This window comes from Vollenhovia emeryi, unplaced genomic scaffold (assembly GCF_000949405.1).
Source record: "Vollenhovia emeryi isolate VEMERY1.0 unplaced genomic scaffold, V.emery_V1.0 DF939167.1, whole genome shotgun sequence".
NCBI classification, from domain to species: domain Eukaryota; kingdom Metazoa; phylum Arthropoda; class Insecta; order Hymenoptera; family Formicidae; genus Vollenhovia; species Vollenhovia emeryi.
The window spans coordinates 1,504,251-1,524,826 of record NW_011967199.1 but is presented as its reverse complement, the minus strand read 5'-3'; the positions used below and the strand labels follow the sequence as shown (position 1 = coordinate 1,524,826).

The window sequence follows — 20,576 nt, the reverse complement described above, 5'->3', positions numbered from 1 at the left end:
CCCCCCCCCCACCCCGATCGACCAATGTGCCGCGGTTGAAACCTTTTCGAAATCCTTCCTTCTTATCGCGTCTTTTTTTCCCCGCATCTTTGCATTCCTCATCCGTCTGCCCTTTCGCCGCAAATGCCATTGTATAGGGCGCATATAGCTAACATTAAAAGCTTCGCGGTAAAAGGAAATAGAGGCCTGCGTCCACGACGCTAGAACTTGGTCCAAGCTTTAGTTTCGAGAACTGTTCAGCCAATCAGCTTGCAGCTTTTGTAAATAATAGCTTTCTAAGAAAGAAAAGCCGAAATCCAAATTTCGCGCGACTCCTCTCCACGTGGCACTTTCAGCCGAACGCTGCATAAATGCGTGAAGAAGAAGCAGGGTTATTAGGGTTAACAGGTGCCGATCCTCCGACACCGATGGCGGTGTTAATGAAAGGACGATTTGCAAGTACAATGCGCGCGGTCGTTAACGTTCCTTCAACCGACGTCGCTCGTTCCGCGACAGGCGAGAGCTCGGGCGTCCACCTGAGACTTAGCTTTTCGACCGGAAGTGACCCGGGCTCGTCGCGGAGGACGCGCGGACGACGGAGAAACCCGTACGTCGCTTGATGGAAAGCGAGCGCGCCGTCGAAAGGAGAAAAAAAAAGAGTGATGTTCTCCTCGCCAGCGGTTAAACAACGAGCAATGGTATTCGACCGAAACTTGGAAAGAATTTAATCAGAACACGGAGAGAATTTTCACTTAAAATTGTATCTTGAAAGTGTAGGACAACGTGGCATTTTGAACAACTTTATGAGAGTTTTCTGAAATTTTACCATACATTTTACTAGTAAAATGTAAAATAATTAAGTACCTAGTTTGTACAAATAGCCACTTCAGTTTGCGCAATTTGTTGATACCGTTACTTTTGTAGAGAAGACAGAAATGTTTTCTTTCTAACGAAATATATCCAGATAATTAAATTAGGTATCCCTTGATTGGATGATGCATTTTACTAGTAAAATGTATGGAAAAGATCTCAACAAAACTCACAAAATTCCTCGAAACGCCGCGTCGTCCCACGATTACACGGTTTTCAGGACAGATTTTAAGAGAAAATTCTCTCCGCAAAGAGATTTAATTTGGAGAAATTCATTGCGAAAAATGTCAACGGGGGAGAAAAAGAAGACCCCCGCGTTACGAGCGGGAACGGATCGCGGAATTGAAGGTAGGGAGGGCGCACGCACACGCACACAAAAACGCGCGCACAGCGCGGGAGACAATCGCGGGAAGGGATATATACGCGTGGCGTAAAAGTAACAGCCCACCGGCGCCCGCTGTTCCACTCGCGCGATCGAGGGACACTTCTGGCATTATCGCCCGTTTCTTCTCGCGCGCGTACAGCCGCCGGTTTAAAAGTTCCTCTCCTTCAGTCGCCGTTCGCCAACGCGACGGTATCGCACCATCGTCGCTGTCGCGCCGCGCCCGCGATCGTTCTCCATCCTCGCACGCGCGCTCGCGCACGCACGCACGCTCGCGAGCGGGTGTTCTCTCTTAATCGAGCCGAATTTTTTTTTTTGCCGATCGGCGATCATCTCGGTGCTCCAGATAATCGATCGCTCCGCGTGCGCGCGAGGTGAAAGTAGGAACCGGGTTGGATGGATCTTTAATAGCGGTCGGAATCGGTCCACGCACTCAAGTGTCCGAGGACTGAGACAGACAGACACAGAGAGAGAGAGAGAGAGAGAGAGAGAGAGAGAGAGAGAGAGAGAGAGAGATGCGCGAGTGTACGTGCGTGATGTGAATACCGCAAAGTTAACGCCAGGTAAGACCAACGTCTATCTATACGATGCGCGCGAGAAAGAGAGAGAGAAAGAGAGGTCTGGTTTCTACGGTTTGTCTTGGCTCACGCGCCCATTTGCATAGGTCAGATAATTGTATCTACGACCGGCGTTGTGCATCTCGGGACGCGGTCCTTTCGTAATCGGCCGTCCTTGCGCGCGCGCGGCATAAAGAGATCGTGGCACCGCTTGCGTGCGCGCGATGGGAAAAGATCGCGTGCACCCACGCCGGAGCACGTGGCACGCTTAATGTACCATTTCTACCGATGCAGATTGACTTCGGTCTCGGCCCGACTTGCCTCGCTTTCTGTCCCAAAATAGGACGAGGAATAAATTGAAGCGAGACTGAAGTTAATCCACGCTGGTAGAACGTGGGTCCGATTTTTTTTTCTTTTTAGATTAATCGGCGGCTCGACGGGAAGTAGAATGGACGGTCGCGTCTCTCGGTCACGCGAAGTTGTCACTTTGCAAATCACCTGCGGCCAATACTCCCCTTCATTCGCTCTGTCTCTCTTTCTCTGCTTCGTTGCACAATTAATTTGCTCGATTAAAAATGCTGATATCAACCCCGACCCATCGTAATCCAGCGAGCGGGCGTTGCGGGAGGGAAGAGGCCGCTATAAAATTTTCGTAGGGGCCACTTTTATTCCACGCCGGTCTCTCGAGCGTACGTAATATTTCGTAAAAAATAGAGAGTGCCTCGCGACGGGATCGACGCAGGTAGGATGATCCCGCTTTTACCTTTTAGTGAAAACCGCTTTGCATATTCGATTGGAAAGACGGTAATCCGGTGGGCGAAAGTGACGAGCGGCGCCCAAACTCGTCCGACTTTCCAAATAAATTTCGTCGGCTCGGCGTCGCGTTGGCGTAACAATCGCCAAATTCTTTCTTTTTCCCCCTTGTGTCCACGTTCCCCGCAGGTCGCAGCTGCCGTCCGCTCTTTTTGCGCCTCGCGTTTCAGACGAGGCGGCCCCGTGTCGAGGAAAGGACCGAGGAGAGATAAGGAATGGCGCAGAAACCGCGAAAGAATTTTGCGTCATATGATCGCGGCTCGATTCTCGGCCTCTCGCCTTTCCGTTTCGCTCGCGAGTCGCACTTGCGGTCGCCGGACGGTTCTCCATCGGTCTGATAGCACGAGAGACGAGCGATACAATTCGCGGTAGCGCGTCTTCCCTTTTCAGTTCGTTTATTTCAAGCGGCAGAGTTCGGTTTAAGCGATCGTCTCGTACGCATCAACGTTCGTGTGTCTCGCCAGTTGTGATCCGGGACGCGGAGCACTTTCTACGGGCGGATGACTCAACGAACGAGAGTTCGTTATTCTCCCTTCGTACGGGCAGGTAAGCGTACCCGAGAACGCGATCGCGATCCGAGTCAACCGATTGCCACATTATTCCTCGATACAATAGATGTGTGGAGAATCAGCCGCGAGGCAGTCCCAACGTGCTATTTTATTCGCCGTCCTCAATACCGAGGCACGTGATTTTCTTCAGACGAGCTTGGTAGCGAAATTTTCGAAAATATAAACGAGTATACGCTGAGAAAAATGTCCGATCTAATATAATCGGATAATCCAGTTACACAACGGCAAACGAATATATTATAAGACAACCAGAGACACTTTACTCTCACGTGACGCTTTCTTTCACCGACAACCCTAGCGGAAAAAATTTCTATAAATAGGCTACAAAAATTGACTTGAAATAGAAATTTGTAAAAATTTGTATATCTTTGTTGAAACATTAATTTTTTTTTTGTAAAAATACCTACGAAATTGCAATGTTCTCGAATCAAGAAATTATTGCAAGTAGTAGTTCATGAAAATGTACAATTTTGTGAAAATTAGTACAAAACTTTATACTAGTTTGAAAAATTTGAGAAGCAACAAAATCTTAAAGAATGAAAACGTCTGCTCACTTGTAGAATATTACAAAAATTAACAAAAGTGTTCCAATTCTAGCATTTTCATGTTAATTTTTATAACACCTTTTAAATTTACGTAGAATTTCTCAGATCTCTGGCAGTTATATCTTATAGTTTTGCAGAATTTTGTACAATTATTTCCGGCAGGGAACATTACGATCCCTTCGATTTTCAGTCCCGCCTCGTTACGGGTCGCGAGAGACGCAGATCGGAGAACGGTGATCTTGATCGCACGACACATCCGGATTTTTGTCCCCGATTAATCATGCGGCCGCATGGGCACCGGTGACCGAAGGAAGGGACAGATCGGACCCGGTCCCGTCCAAGCAACCGACATACAGCGAACGCACGACCGGCGCGACCAGGAAGCGGAAGTACCCGATATGATCGCGACGACGGGCGTGTCCTTAGTCCGCACGATTTCGGCGCCCTCGTGACACACGAGTCCTTGGAGCTTAGCGCTGCCTCGCCAAGTCGTCGATGACTCGATCATGATCTCTGCGACGAGGACGCGTATCTGGTCCTACGCCGGTTCGAGTTAACCGCCACCCGAGAGAGAGACTTACCGTCCGCGAGCGGGGGGGCGAATTCAGATCGCGTGGTGTGTCGCGGGGAAATCCACCCCCGCCGAACGCGAGAGAAATGGCGTTGGTGAATTTCAGTTTGCCCTATCAGTCGGTGACGACGGCACCGTTCCTTTACGCGGGCTCGACCGGGGGCCACGCGACCGCCAACAACCTTCGTCTGAACGCCGTGCTACCACCGGGATCCGCGTCCGGTTACAACGAGCGGGAAGACTTTCGTAACGAGCCCTACGCGCCGCCGGCCAAGTACCATCAGCATCGACGCGGCCAGTCGACGCAGCAGAGGAGCCACGAGATTTACACGGAGCACACGTCCTTCTCGTCGCAGGACTCTCGTTACAATCCCGCGTACAATCAGGATTTTAGAAGAACGCAGCCGAGGCAGCAGCAGCAACAGCAACATGAACAGCAACAGCAACATCAACAGATGAGACCGCCTCCGCCGCCGTCGTCGTTCCAGCATCAGCGCACGTCTGAACCCGTCAAAAGTCGGATAGAGGAGCAGGACAACTTTCCGGAAAGACCCCTCGGGTAAATAGAAGTCTTTTCTTTCTCTTCTCGCGTCTCCTTTTCTGCCTGTCTCTCGTAGTACAACGTTGGCGAACAATTAAGTATTGTTTATGCCTTCTTTGAACTAAATTGATTCCATGTCTTTTCTTTGTAAACGTTTCAATCGAATTCAATGGCGGCTTGCGTGTACGCGTTCCTGGGGTTAAAGCTATTTTCCTCAGTAGAGGAAAAAACTCCTTTACGCGCGAACCGAGGATACTCTGTAATGTACTCTATTCGGCTAATTTGGCTGAAGCTACACGAGGGTCAATGGCGGGAGCTCCGTCGGCCCGGGTACCAAGACTTCGGTCCACGCCGTGCTGGACTACGATGACGACTTCGACGACTATTACGACGACGAGGATCAGAACGTACCGGCGAACGCGCACGTCACGCCTATCCAGGGCCCGATCTTCCTGAGGAACGGCTCCGTGCCCGTGGTACCCCTGTACTCGTATCCCCAGCTGAACAACGGGACGTTCGTGCAGATACCGGTGAGTGTCGTCGAGCGAGAAGTTCCTGAATATCGAGGCCGAGCGCGACCGTGGCTGCAGGCAAGCATCAAAGTCTATAGCAGCACGTGACATTTCAGACCGCGGCATCCATGACCCCGGGAGTATCTTCGCTAGAATCAGCGAATGCGCGATCCCTGCGGATGGATGTGTGCATGCGCACCGGTTACAGCCCCAACGCGAATCCCTTTTACCGCCTCTCTTGCTCCCGTCTTGTTCAACGCCGTCATTCGCGCGACGACTCCTCCTCGCGAGTGAGTCTCTGGCTAGGTTGCTAGAACTCGGTCCAAGTTCCAGTTTCGAGAAATGTGTAGCCAATCAACTCGCAGCTATTCCGTAAAAGCTGCAAGTTGATTGCCCAGTGAGAAATGTTTTGTCGAAACGATGTCGAATCGACATCGACGTTGTCACATTCGACGTCAATTCGACACCAATTTGGCGGTGTCGATGTCGACATCGTCTCGATATTGATCGACGAGCCATTTCTCGCTGGGTGGCTACACATTTCTCAAAACTAGAACCTGGACCAAGTTCTAGCATCGTGGACGCAGGCCTTTACGCGTCAAATTGACATTGAGACGCGCGAATCTTCGACTATGATCGTCGAGCAACGACTCTGATGATTCCTCTTCTTCGAACGCACACACGCATACGCAACCCTGCACGAAAAGAGGAAAATATATTACGAATCTATCAAGAATTTATACAATATAGTATATTCTCTTGCGAGGAAGAATGTATTATTAATTATACCATAAATGTAAATCAAATCATTTAATCCCCGAAAGCGAAAAAGGCCTTGCGTATTTTTCTGATCGAAAGATCTGACCTTTTTACCTCATATATTTAACGGAACGAATTATTGCGACGGCATTCCGGTTTTTCTAGTCTAACCCATAGAAAATTTATTTGTATTCGCCACATCGCAGTCTCTTACGAGCGAATTATTAATTTGTAACTTACTTTGTGCTAAGAAGCAAATTCTTGCATAGATATGACGCTAAATAGTATAAAAGCTCACCGTTAAAATCCACTTACTTCCATGTTTCTCGTTAGCACTGTCGTAACAACCGATTAATAATCGTCGTTGCGATAAAATCGTGATCACTGGCTTAAAAGATTATCCGTCTATTCGAAAGAGCTGTATCTGGAATTTTTTTTCTCGCGCACAATCAGCTCGGATCAATTTCATTGACACTGCCGTTAAAGTGTAACCTTGTTCTAGACAAGTTATCAAGTCATCAATTATACGGTAGCGCCAAGTGCATGCGCCAGCGTGCACGAGCGGCGAGACCGGACCGGTCTCGGTATCTACACGCGATCCGCTCGATTATGAATACCTGAGATTATCGGATCTTGTCAGAAGCGACTAGACTAATCAAGTTCTCTACAGGTTTTGATACCTTGGGTTGGAGTTGTCTGTATATCATTAGCTATATGGAAAAAAAAATCTTTATCTTTATTACACATGTCCTGCGAGCGGAAAATTAAAGCGGAAAGTTTAAATTGACAAAATTTACGTTTAAAATAACATCGTCGTCGCTTAGACGAGTTATGTGTTTTTCGTTTTTTTTATCGTTAAATAGCGCGATTTCTCACTGGACGTATACAAGACAGTAATGTTCTCCGATACGAAGAGAAAGCACGTACGTGCGTGAACTTCGGCCAGTTTTGGACAGTAGAAAAGAACAGCCAGATACGTGATCCTCTTTCTCTTTTTTTGCTCTATAATTCTCGTTGCTTCGAGCCGTTAGCCAACTCGACAATTCAATTTCATTTTGATCGGCGCAACTTCGTGATGTCACTTTTATCTAGGAAGAAATAAAATTCAGTCAATAGGCTTCGGTTTAAAATAATTGTAAGACTTTGGATGTTTTCAAATCCATCCTTGTATTGAAAAATCAATTTCAATCCACGTTCTTACTGCGTTTGCATCAAATTGCACTATTTTCTCAACTTTTCAAAAATGCCAATTTTATAACAGTATTTTTTAATGTTCTAAATTAAACATTTTATATTACAATTTTAATCGAGAAAACTCGTAACCAGTCTCTTTTTTTTAAGTCGATCTGTCTACGACTATAACCGTCTCGCCTTTCGTAAAGAAAGTCAAGGAGAAACGTCTGCGACCTTCGTATTTCCTTTTAGCTGTCCATCCGCCGATCTTGTATAATATCCATGTAACATAGAACACAATAAGTATACTCTCCACTCACTCTAGCACATCTTCTGTTTCCAACTAACAATCGGGCACGGCGTTCTGAATGAAATTGCATCCAATTCAAACATTCACGTACGAAAAGTTTAACTTTAAACAGTTGTTATCTTTACCGCTTCTTAGTAACGAGTTTCCCTAACTGATTTCGTTGATCGTCTATTCTGGCCTTGCCATCTGTTTTATTTAGGGGCGACGATTATTTAAAAAACTGCTGATCATTTGTCACATCTCTCCATGCCAGACGATGCAAGATAACGTTAAAGAATGACGAGAGGGAGCGAGAATTGGAAACAACTTTTGTCTCGATTGCCATAAATATTCTCGCATTTGATAATCCGGTCTCTTAATCGACCTTCCACTTTTCGCTATGTATGTATAAACTGAAGTGCTACCCGTGTGCGGATCTGTATCTAAAAATTTGAAGAAATTACATCATTTAATTTTATTTCTTTACACTGAGAAAAATGTCCGATTAAATATAATCGGATAATCCAGTTAAATGATAACAAACGGATATATCCAATTAAATTGTATAACCGATGAAAAATATGGTCGGTTTTTCGATCAAATTTCATCGGTAACTGCATCCTATCGGATAAATTTTATCGGATGTATCCATAATTTAAACGTAATCGGAAAAATTCACCATCGGAAACGCTGTTTAATAGGTTTATCCGACGAACATTTTTCTCAGTGTAGATTTTTAGATTCAGATTCGTATACGGGTAGCACTTTAATTTAGCCCGTTCGCGCTGTATGACTCATTTATCGTGGGCAATGCACCACGACGTGAACACCATCAGAGTTCTCCCGCATTATGAATGACGCCTACTAACTGGATGCTGACTGGAAGTTGAATAGAGATACGAACGTAGGCAGGCGATCTTTAATTAACCGACATCGACTTCCGGTATACGGTGAACGTGCAGAACAACATTTTTTCCTTGTAACATATTTCGTGCCAAACCAGCGCGAGCGCCTTCAGGTCCGAGCAAGGTGTGCGTAGCCCAATGATTGAATCGTGTCTTGCTGAAACACCCTAAGTGACTTTTTGTAAATTTTCAGGAGATGAAAAACTATTCACGTCTGTTTGCAGCAATATTTTTAGAAAGTGAGCGCAGTACTTAGTTGACAGTGACACATTTTACTTTTACATGTAGGAAAGCAAGTAACACAATGTTGGTAAGTTTTTAAAAATTAATTTTGAAAATGTCGACTTAGGGTAAACTTTCTGAAATAAACAAGCAGATTTAGCAACTAACGTTTATTTTAAAAAAAAGACAAATTATGGGAACACAAAATATTAGAAAAATAAGTACTTTTTCTTTCTAGGCTGCTTAGTTCCATGATATTTAATTATGCCCTGGTATTGATGTTCTTCTGGCACCCACTTTAGAAACAGCTTCAAATTTTCGATTTTAGCTTCCAGCAACGGTAGTCTATTAGTGTATGCTTGTTGCTCAGGTAACTGGATACTTTTCGCATTTTTTGATGACTTAGGTAAATGTAGATTAGTAAATGTATGCCACATGAGTCCATTTATGAATTCATAAGCCCTTAGAATACCAGATGAGTCATATTAAAAATACGCAAACAGGAACAAAGGAACTTGAGGTGTTTCAGCACTAAACGACGCAAGTTGACCTAAATGGCAATGTGTGCGTCGAAACTCAAAAATGTCAAAAAGTGACTTAGGGTGTTTCAGCAATACACGATTCAATTGCAATCTAAAATGTTGGGCTCTCGCTTGTTCGATTTATATCATAATGGTCCTATTTAACTTTATCTGCATATACTTCGTGCCGTCGTGGCAAATATGCTCGGTTATTTTGTACGAGCGGTAGAAAATCTTTTCGAGAGAACAGTCTTGCCTACTGAAGGTAGTTTTATCGAATCTACTAATTATCCGGCAATAGTGATAAATCGACATCCTCATCCCGTTATCAAAGCAACGACAGTTTTGCTACGAGAGTAAAATATATTTGCTAAAGACAGATAATTGTCTAACAATAGATTCTTTTCAAATCAATTTACTTAGCAATATTTTTCTGTACTTTACGAAAACAAAAAAACAGTTTCAAAGTTTGTCGTAAAATTTGAACAATGTGGTTATGGTAGCGAATCGTGTAGTACCAAACACAACGACGACTGCATTTCTTTCCTCTGTAACACCTTGCGACATTAAGCTTGCCGTTAATTAGAAAATTAACCGTTTAAACAAAGTGAAAATTAATTATCGCAGATCCTGTGGACCGCGCTTTCGGTAGCTCTGGGTGTCGAACTGAGGGGAGACTTGGTACGAGGCGCACCATGCATCAAGAGATATCATCAGTTGTTCTGCCCGACCGCCGGGAATACATATCCAATGTGCGTATAAACGATTTTATTTCTTACTTTTTTAATATGCACCTAGCGATATATAACGTTATATCTAACTAATATATCAAATATATTATATTTAACTACAGTTGAACAAAAGACTTATTAGTCCGGAGGAAACTTAACGTGACAATTGGATAACGCGAATCATAGTTTACTGAAATCGATTGTTTTAGAGAACGGATAGAACGTTTCATCGACGAAAATAAAGCGTTGATGAAAAGGATGTACGGTGATTTTGAGATGAGTCCGGAACACGGGAATCACGGGTTGAGCGAACGCGGGCATCACACTAGAACGCGAAGAAAAAGTAGAGAAGCGCGAAGGCACGATATCCCGGACGGCGGGCCCAGGGATGATGAATCGCGCGCAGAAGGCGAGGAGTATTTTAGCAAGAACAGAAACATCAGAGAGTCCCTCGGGAAAAACCGCAGCACAGAGAGCGGCAGGTGAGAATCGAGGATCCTCTGCTAATTGCTATCGTGTTATGTTTGTCTTTTATTTTCTTTTATATTTTCTGTATATAACTTTATATTATTTGATGCTGCTGCTTATATCTTGGCGAGATCTTTCATTTTGAATGCTATTTTCGTAAATAATACATTTTTATAAAGCGGAGTCTCCCTCAGGAATGTTTCTCTCTTTCTCTCGCTTTTCTGTTTCTTTCCTCGCGGTGGAATGATTGTAAATAATTAATACCGCGATAACGATTACAGAATCGACGCGTGCGAGTCAAAAGTCGAAATTGTGACTCCTTACTGGGCCAGCAACAGCGCCGGAAAGATTCGCGCCATCGTGAACACTCAACATTTCGAGCAAGCGATACACCAAGAAGTGTGCTCGTGAGTAAAATGACTGACGCCATCTCATCCCAATTGTCTTACACGATTCTTCATACGTACATTCCTTTGCAGGAAAACGCAAACGAATCGTTGCAGCGGCGACTGCGGGTGCGAGCAGAAGTACAAGTGGCACAGGTTGCTCGCGTACGACCCGGACAACGACTGTAAGGGTATATTCATGGACTGGTTCCTGTTCCCCTCTTGCTGCGTATGCCGATGCGATCCCGTCCGCAGCAGTAAGTTTCCCTCACCCGGTGGCCGAAACTGATTCACAGCGATAATTGACACAGAGATCGACAGTCCTACGCGACGTGCCATGTAAACTCTGACGGTTCGTTCATTCTCCAACCCATTTAGGCGATTATCATAAGGACTGTTGACACCCAGTAACCTGTGATAAGATAAGGTGTGCAATAGGTAGGCGCGATTTGCGTATCGGCCAATTTCAGCGATCCATCATCTAGACTTATAAGAATTAGGGACGCTTTACAACGTTTAAGAGTTGATGAGGGACGCCTCGGCTGACGTTCTTCGTCGATAAGTTAATCAAATTATTGACGAGCTGATCATAAGGAATGTTAGCTCGCCAATGAGGTATCGCTCCTTTCTACTCTTCTTCTCAAATATGTACGACTTAATTGTTTAATCATGCCTTTTTCTATGTTTTGCGAGTTTTCCTTTGCTTTGTATAGTACAATCTGTTAAGACGACAGTCGTTGCTACTTTCTCGACTTATTAAAAGTGTTATTATTAAAACTGAAATCTAATTGCTAACTTATAATATCAATACCGTGGTAGAAAACAAGAAATTGCTATGCTGTAGAGCAAAATCGTTACCATACGTTTAGACTGGTCAGTTTGCTCGGAAGATTCCGGCCGATCAGCGATTAATGATTTGTCCATCGAAACTGAGAAATAAATTTGCACGATGGATGTAAGTGTAGCGACGTTCGTTCGATTGTTGTAGAATGCCTGTCGGTATATCATTACGCAGTAAAAATATACATTGGTACTTCGATATGTGGTATATGATTTATCTAACCGATCCTTTAAAAAAATGAAATCGGCCAATAAATCGCGAATTGCGCAGATCTGTGGAAGAGAATCGTGTGTCGGATGAGATTGAGTCGGACACAGTTTCGCAAAATGCGAGGGCGCAGGGCCATTTTCGTGATTCAGATTTTATTTGTATAAGTAGGAAATAAATGTTACCGTTTGTAGGCTCTTTCGAATAATTGCCGTTATAGGTACAACAAATAGCCACAGTGATCCGCAAGTGAGGGTCGCGCGCACAAAACGTTTCATTTTACTTCGCGAACATTGTAACGTACGACTCTACGATCGGTTATGAAACGCGAATGCGTGAGACGTGGGCTGGAATGGGGTCCTAAGAACAACCTCTTCTCAGAACTTGTCGCGCCGTAGGGTACACAACTCCCTTAAAAATAATTAAGTTTTAACTTTTAGGTTTTAATATTGCGTTACGTAAAGCGATTACATTTTAATTGAGGCCAGCATACAGTCCTGTGCGTGAAAGAAAGGTACATGCAAGATCTATGAATCTAAAAGTAAGAATGAGGAAAAGAATATTATTACATGTAGAAAAGATGTTATGTGCACACACACACACATACGTACATCTACATATAAGTAGAGGAAAGTCCTCTATTATGAGACAGGCTTCTAATATGAGATAGCAGATGTTCAACATCAAAATTTTATCACAAGTCTTTATTCACAACGATTACAACGATCTGACGATAAATTTTCGAAACGATGAGACCAATTAATGATGTCCGTTAATTGAGCAAAAACCCTGCTATCTCAGATTAGGAGCTTATCTCATAATAGGGGGGGACTTTCCTCTATGTATGTACAGCCTTAGACAAAATTATTAGGCGCCCTCATAGTCATTATCTCTATTGAATCTAATACAAGGAAAGAAGAATTTCTGTTGTAAAAGTTGTTTACTTAGAGCGTCTATTGCTGTACAATGAACAACTTTTGTACAATAAAAATATTTCTTTGTAGATTTCGTACAGTGTAATGATTATGAGGGTGCCTAATTAATTTTGCCCCAAGACTGTACACACACACAGAATAGGACATTTGAAACAAAACACCAGAATATCTCGAAAACCAAGCCCGGTGGGTAAAAATATTTCTTTCTAGATGCCCCAACCTATATATACATGTGTACAATACATACATATATGTATGTATATGTGTATAATATAGTCAATGTGCGTTGACACCGCCAACCCTTTGAGAACATGTTTATTTATTATTCTAATCGTTGGACGGATACCTGATAAGCTCTCTTATCTACTCCTCTTCGCTCTTAACTACTTAATTAGGATATTTTCGTGACAAAAAGAGAGGAGGGCGTAAAAAGTAACGAGAGGAAACGCTCAAGATAATGCCTACTTAAGACGAAACAAGGTTGAACCAATGAAAACGAGACGCGACGATGATGGGTCCAATTCGCTCTACATGGCATAATTATTGCAAGCGGCGGTCCGCCGAGCGCGCAGAAACGGTATTATAGGGTCGAGCCTGTGCCTTCATTCATTACACAACTCGAAACTTTAGGCTCGTTAACTCTAAAGGCCTGTGTCCACGATGCTAGAACTCGGTCCAAGTTCTAGTTCCGACAAATGTGCAGCCAATCAACTAGCAGCTATTCCATAAAAGCTTTAGAAACGTTCCGAAAGAAAAGTCGGATCTACACATGATTATGTTATGTTTTTTATTTTTGTACTTACAGCAATTCGATTATGAATCCAATATTAATTGTAAAAATCCGCTTTCTCGTTCGCATAATTTTCGTCTCGCAATAACGGACTGCACTTGAACCGGGAGAGAATTACGTAAGGGCTTCTCCAGCCGCACTTTTTACACAAGTCTTTCGAATCGCCATCAAGTCGGGGAAACAGCGTGTACGTTCGTAGTGGAAGTTTGTTAGTCGTAGATTTACAACATTAAGTATTTCTCGTAGCTATCGTTCGAATCGCTCTCTTCTCCATTCTCTTTTCCTTTTGTATTATTAACTATATAGATTATTGTCATGGTAGTTAAAGAACGTATTTCGACTGGTGGAAAGTGCAGGCGAGAAGTATCAGCGTGGCGACGTAAAGCAGCCTCGTCGCGGAGGCATCCGTTGCGGAGTTGCACAAATCGGTGCTGCAGATGTGGCAGGACTCGATTACATCACGTCCCGGCTGTGACATGGAGTTGCCGCACTGGCCGTTGACTACGTCGATCTCATCGTGATACGGAGTGGAGCACTGGCGTATGATAATTCGCTCGCCGTATTCTAAACACAGATTAATCGTTTAACAAGCAATCGGGACCTTCGGCCCGTTCGTACCTCGCTTCGTGTTAGGATCAAATTCTATTTATAGCTCTGCGTGCGATGCGGCAGACATTTGAAAGCCCGGCCGTATAAACGTGTGTGATACTATACGATATAAATAATTTATGTTTGCGCATCGTGTGCAGAGTGTCGTAGAAAGCTTGATAATCCTTTCACCGAGTCTGTAAAATGTTCTGAGAAAGGTCCTTACGTCAAAATGCCGTGGCTTTTAAATGCCCCAGTCAGAAATGACTCGTCGATCGACGTCGAAACGATGTCGTACCGACATCGAAACCGTCATATTGACGTCGATTCGACATCGCTTCGACATGGATCGAGTCATTTCTGACTGGGTGGGAGGCACTTATAGTTGACTAATCGTGAAGGCGTCGCTTCGCATAGTTCTTTGTCATATTCGGAATTGTGCCAATTTTTAGAAACTGAATCATTGTGCAAGGACACTCTGTATTGTATGGAGGAAGGTCCCCTATTATGACATAGTCTCCTAACACGAGATAGCGGGGTTTCTGTTAAATTAATACCCGGGACAAAAATGGAAATCACGTATGCCTCAATCGTGTAATGTCTAATTATGTCCAATTATGAAATCGTCAGATCTTCAGAGACCTGACTCTTCTATCGAATATTCAATGTTAATGTCTATTGAGATCTAATTACGTTCTCTTAGGACATTATAGATTTAATTAGATCTCAATAGATAACGTCGGACATCCAATAAGAGTGTCAGATCTCTGAGGATCTGATGATTTTTAGAATTGGACCTCATGAGATATATTTAGATATCGCATGATTGAGACATATATAATCAGATTTTTCATTTTCTCCCGGGTAGACATCGTTTGTCGACTCCAAAATAAATTTATCGCCTTTGAAGCGAAATCTGTTTCTATCTGCACATCGTTGTAATCGTTGCGGAAAAGGATTTGCGATTGAACTTGAGCGTTGAAAAGCTGCTATCTCAGAAACCTATCTCATAATAGAGGATTTCCTCCACATGTAATAATTTAGATTCGCGTGCATGCGCGTTAAAACAAAAATTATTCACGGGATTCCGTCCTGAAGTCCGCGATTCATAGGTCGCCTAAAGTCGGCTCGAAATTCAACTAAGAGTGTGACGCACGTCCGTATTTCTTTCGCGCGTCTCGCGAAATCTCGTCCCGTACGACAGACATTTCCTGGGAAACCGACGGGGGCGGGCGAGGGAACTTCTCGGAAAGTCCTTGAATAGCGCGCGATCGTTTCGGGGTCATCTTTTCCTGTGCGCCAGCGAGCGGCAGAACCAGCGTCGATTTAATGGCGCGATTATTATTGTCGCTTACGTAATTTTTGCGTTCACGTGGCGGCCGCGCTCGCTATTTCGCGCACGCTGCCTCGTCACGCTAGAATTCCGTCGGATTGACGGAATTCGACGTGCGGTTAGTACGTTCGATTTGCCGTGAAACCACGCAATGACAGATTTAACAACGTGTTGCGCGCGCGCGCGAGAGAGAGATGGGGACAAGGAGGCGTGTGTTACCCTGGCCCGAAATTAATCGCGAGCCCGCGGTGGCGCAACAGCAATGTTTTTTTTCTCTCCGTAGGTGTGGCACCGGCCTTGTTTTAACGTTCAATTATCATCGTCATTTCTATGCGCGCCGGTATGACTCAATCGCGACGCGTATTACCGCGCGCGTCGTCACAAGTCTCGGAGGGAAGAGGATACAGCGCATTAAAAAGATGCGATTTAACAGATGCAACTTCACAATGCGTCATCCGCCTGAAGAAGCTATCGCGGGACGCCCGGCCCGCGTGCACGCGCACGCGCGGCGTATTTCGCGGGGCAGAATTTTTCCTGCCGTCACGGTCACGCGGCGGTTTTTTTTTTCTCTTTCGCGTTATCACATGCACACGTTAACGACGGAGGAACCGACACCCGCGCGAAACAGGCGGCTGTTGGGATGCGAAGAAACGTACGCGTTATCTCGCGGAGCGTTTCAACGTTAGCGCCATCCACGTTAAAGGGCGCGGTCCACTTGACGCTGCAAATGCTTTAAAGTGCTCGTCTCCTACTGCGTTCTATTTTCATTAAAAAGAAGATAGGAAAAGAATGCGAGAGCACTTCGTAAGCATCGAGTGGAGCGCGGCCTGAAGCCCGTATCGGACTGCGGATCGAGATTGAGATCAGATTGAAATTTGACCAATTAGAGTAAAAGTCACTGAACTCGAGATCAGTACACTGAAAAAAAATCTGATAGATTCGACCAGCCGTCCTGTTAGAAAATGGACGAATCGGAATTCCTTTAGGATTTACCAGATGTGTAGTGAAGTTCTAGCAAACTTCTGGTTATGAAATATCTTTCATGGTAAATCCTAAAGGAATTCTGATTCGTCCACTTTCTAACAGACGACTGGTTGAATCTATCAGATTTTTTTTTTCAGTGTAGTCTGATACGGGCTACGTTGTACGTAAAATTGAGGGACTACTGAAATCACCGCGGATACTCGATGAATACATTGGGAAGCTCGTTTTTCGTGCAAATCTGAATGCAAAAGTGCGGGGAGCTTTGTTACCTCGTTTGACGATTTTGCGGCAGATGGGTTTTGAAGAGCCGTAAGGGCCTGGGTCGCAAGTCCTTATATGGAACGCAGCCTGATGATCTGTGGTGTTCATCGGGTCGTTACACATGACGTTTACGTTGGAGGAGCACACCCAGCATCGTAAGGCGGAACCTGTTGGACGCGCGAAGGAAAATTCGTAAAACATGATTTATCTTGCGAGTATCGGGTGTAAACGTGTACCATGTATCGGGTAAATGTAGAAAATATTAAATATTCATAAAGAATATTTACGTACATTCAGAATAAACATTTCTTCGTTTTATAGTGTCATGTATAATGGCGATAGATATTTTTTTATATGTGAGGAGCGCAAAGAAGCGAGTTCTTGAAAGTGATTGTTCTTTTAGAATGTTATTTATGCGATTAAATATAAGTTCTTTGTATCATAGACCATTTGTGATAATTCAATCTCCTAAATTTGTTATAAAACAGTCTGACTTCGAATAGTTTTTGAGGTGTATCGAGGAAAACCAACAATTTTACGTGTGAGGCCATTTTTATCTATTAAAACCATTTTTTAGCATCAACTGATCATCTCTAACACGAGTGTACTTTCTTTGTCGGTATTAGATAACTGAACAAGTAATATTATTCGACCATATCCGGCGGAAACTTTCATTACGAAAAATATTACCTCAATTAGTAATTGGTTCAGACGCCCGCCTAGAGTGTAGAGAGATCCGGGTTCAAACCCTGAGATAATATTTTTCGTAATAAAATTTTCCGCCAGATATGGCCGAATAATATTACTTGGTCATTTCTACGTTCATTTATTTAGCGTAATTTACGAAATTTTACAATTAGAATTCCTCAGGTTTGCGAGATGTCCTTCAGTTGTTTCTGATAAGTTTTGTACAATTAGAGATCAAATGAAAGATAAAAAATTTATACACACGCACACACACTATGAAATTAGCATTGAGTTAATATTAATAAAAATATAATTTTTAATATAATTTGTAAAAAAATCATAACGCAAAATCCAATCCGAAAACATCTCAATGTTGAGGACGCACTCTGTAAAAATCAATCGATGCATTATCACTGGAAATATTCACTGATTCACAGCTACAAGTATAGCGCTGAATTATTCAACGCTATACTTATAACCGTGAATCAGTGAATATTCACTGTTTTCAGTGCTAACCCATTGAATTTTAGAGAGTACATGATCCGCGGTGTGTGCAAAACAATATTATCATGTCTAGTAGATTACAGAACATATGTTTGCGTCAAGATACACGTAACAGGCATACGTTTTTATTTTTAAAAAGATACCGTTCGCGCCTGAGACATCCGCAGAATATAAATCACGGAAGCTCATCTAAATCTCAATTGGAGTCACCAATGGAGGCGGTATCTGCGCAATTCTATAAAGGAAAACAGGTGCGGGTATGATTAAGATGTGATGTAATGCTGAGTAACCGTCGATATTAATGGCGCACGCCAGTTCTGCTTACAATCAGGTTGTCACCATTGTAAAAGTGCAGTGAGGCACGACGCAGTATGAAACTCGAAAGGAAATACCATGAAATAAAACAGATTATATATATATTTATATATTTATATACACATATATAAACATATAAATAATCTTTTTTCATTTCAAGACATTTCCTGTCGAGTTACATACTGCGTGTATGTGTGTGTACATATATACATATGTACACATGTACATATAACAACATAAAAAAAAAGAAAAACAGGATAATTTATCGTTGCATTATATAATCGTAATATCTGTTATCCTGATCTCTTTTGCTGTATGTGTGTATATTTTTTTTTTATTGTTCCGACATCTTTACAAACTCATGCAGAGATTGCGAACATTAATTTGCATACATAATAATTGGATCTCTGGAAATAGGCGAAGATTTATAAGAAATTTTAAACTGTTGACTCGATTGATATCATGCAATTGTATAATATCATAATAATCGTATACGTAATATATATATATATTTCATAATTGTGATATCATAATTATATATTTTTCTAACATTATGAAATCGACACAACGAGGATACTTTTACTGGCAGTACAGATGAGTGAAGGGAGTTTAAAAGCTCTTGAGATTGCATTGGCAGACAGGCCTAAAAACTTGGCAGGCAATTATAACATTTATTATATTGTAAAAGAATGTAAAATTATTTAATATAAGCTGCAACGCACGATTTATAGCGAAAACACGTACAGTTTTCCATGCAATCCCTTACAGAAATGTAATGACTGTGGGGACAAAAAAACACTGAATAATTATTAGAGTTCAGCAATTGAATTATTAGAAATTGCTGGTGCACAGTAATTTTCTAGTAATTATTTCGCTTGCGTTTCTGTAAGGAATTCTGCGATTCGCGTAATTTTGCACACTTTCTCTACAATATATAATATAATTCGTACAATTTTGCACAAGATATATAAAATTTACTCATGAGAAAGGGCAAGAATAATATTTTTAATACTTTTGTTTTCTTCTAGTGTATTCACAAACGAGACGGAGTGCGCGGCAGAGCGACTTCATCGCGTAACTATTCAAAATGGCCAAGGGATACACTGCGCATTTTCATCTCCGTTCGTTTCACAAGAACAATCTCTTTCCAAATCTTTCCCAACAGAGCTTTCCACGTGGAAATTAGCGCGGGCTCACCTGAAGTTACGAAGAGGGCCAGCCCGAAGATGATGATCGCTGCGCGCTCGGCGGAAACCATTTTGGAGAACCGACGCGGTCGCCGAAATCGCAAAATCGACTCTGCCCCGTAGGAGCTCGTGAAGGAAACCCTTCCTCGATAATTCACGACGTCCTCGTAAACGACGATATGTATTGCCGAGCGATCCGGAAGGCCGTTTCGGTACTACCGATGCCAAACGTGTCCAGTACGATACTGAGGAACCAACACCCTCTTTGCCAAGTGCACTCCTCTTCCTCTCCCTCTCACATTTTCTCTCTCTTCCCCGCTGTCCGTCCCGCCGATCGCTACGAGGTTTCTCTTTTTCGCCTAACGCGCGATTCCTTCCTCGAGTAACATAAAATCCATGTAAAATGTACATACACCGAGTGTGCTGTGAGCTTATGGTTAGCAGTTTCTCGCCGGTTACGTATCCTTGAATTCATTTGCGATCGATCATCTCCTGACGAAGATACGATCGCACGTGTGTCGAAACTCAAGGAATACAAATGAACGCCTCGCTGGAAGAAAATTCTCTTTTTCATCCCTTTTCTGCATTCCTCTAAACGATTTCCGAAATACTTAACATTGCAAATGTGTGTCCTGCTGACTCATTAAGGGAGGTCAAGGAAGCATTTAACCCTGCTGAACATTAGCGACTTGACTCTGGTATTTGACCTGGTCCTCTCTGGTAATCGTTTCCGCGCCGTTCATTCACGTATCTGATGTACATGTGCGTTAAACGTAAAATGAAGTTTATTGTTAGCATTTCCGAGGAGGACGTTGCGTACTTAGAAGTTCGTGGCTCGTTCAGCGACATTAATTTCTAGCAACTAGCTGTTCCGGTCAAGCGTGTCGAAATATTCGACCTCAAAACGGGCTGAGAAAAAAGTCTCGCGTACCTTTAACACACATACACACACGTATCTGATACGTGCATACAAGGTGACTGACTAAATTACTCACTCATATTAATTTCTTTGTCTTAGATACTTCGGACAAGAATTAATTTTAATTTTTTTAAGCGAGACTGTCAAAAATGATTGTTACTTTATGCAAATTAATTTCCCCTGTTATGTTTTGCGTGCACAGTAAACTCGAGTTCATGCAATATGAAATAAC

At 43.0% G+C, this 20,576-nt stretch overlaps 2 protein-coding genes across 6 annotated transcripts in view; one reads left to right on the top strand and one right to left on the bottom strand.

The window, feature by feature from the left end:
• Positions 1–11,832, top strand: part of LOC105564301 — a 14,251-nt gene extending 2,419 nt beyond the window's left edge. For 2 of the 5 annotated variants that reach the window (XM_012016583.1, XM_012016585.1), the window contains exons 2-7: positions 3,906–4,845; positions 5,120–5,357; positions 9,836–9,960; positions 10,149–10,421; positions 10,689–10,814; positions 10,887–11,832. In XM_012016583.1, coding sequence (XP_011871973.1) covers positions 4,373–4,845; positions 5,120–5,357; positions 9,836–9,960; positions 10,149–10,421; positions 10,689–10,814; positions 10,887–11,082 — 1,431 coding nt within the window. In that variant the 5' untranslated portion in view covers positions 3,906–4,372 and the 3' untranslated portion in view covers positions 11,083–11,832. Of the gene's footprint in view, positions 1–1,347; positions 1,795–2,991; positions 3,148–3,877; positions 4,846–5,119; positions 5,358–9,835; positions 9,961–10,148; positions 10,422–10,688; positions 10,815–10,886 lie in introns of those variants that run through there. The other 3 variants (XM_012016582.1, XM_012016586.1, XM_012016584.1) reach the window with 3 other exon arrangements.
• A 1,708-nt stretch (positions 11,833–13,540) lies between these two features.
• Positions 13,541–19,738, bottom strand: LOC105564300. The gene is made up of 3 exons (XM_012016581.1): positions 19,436–19,738; positions 16,741–16,899; positions 13,541–14,130 (listed from the first exon to the last, which is right to left on the bottom strand). Exons 1-3 carry the CDS (start codon positions 19,494–19,496, stop codon positions 13,889–13,891), a joined length of 462 nt encoding a protein of 153 aa, XP_011871971.1. The 5' UTR covers positions 19,497–19,738; the 3' UTR covers positions 13,541–13,888.
• Between the last annotated feature and the right edge of the window lie 838 nt (positions 19,739–20,576).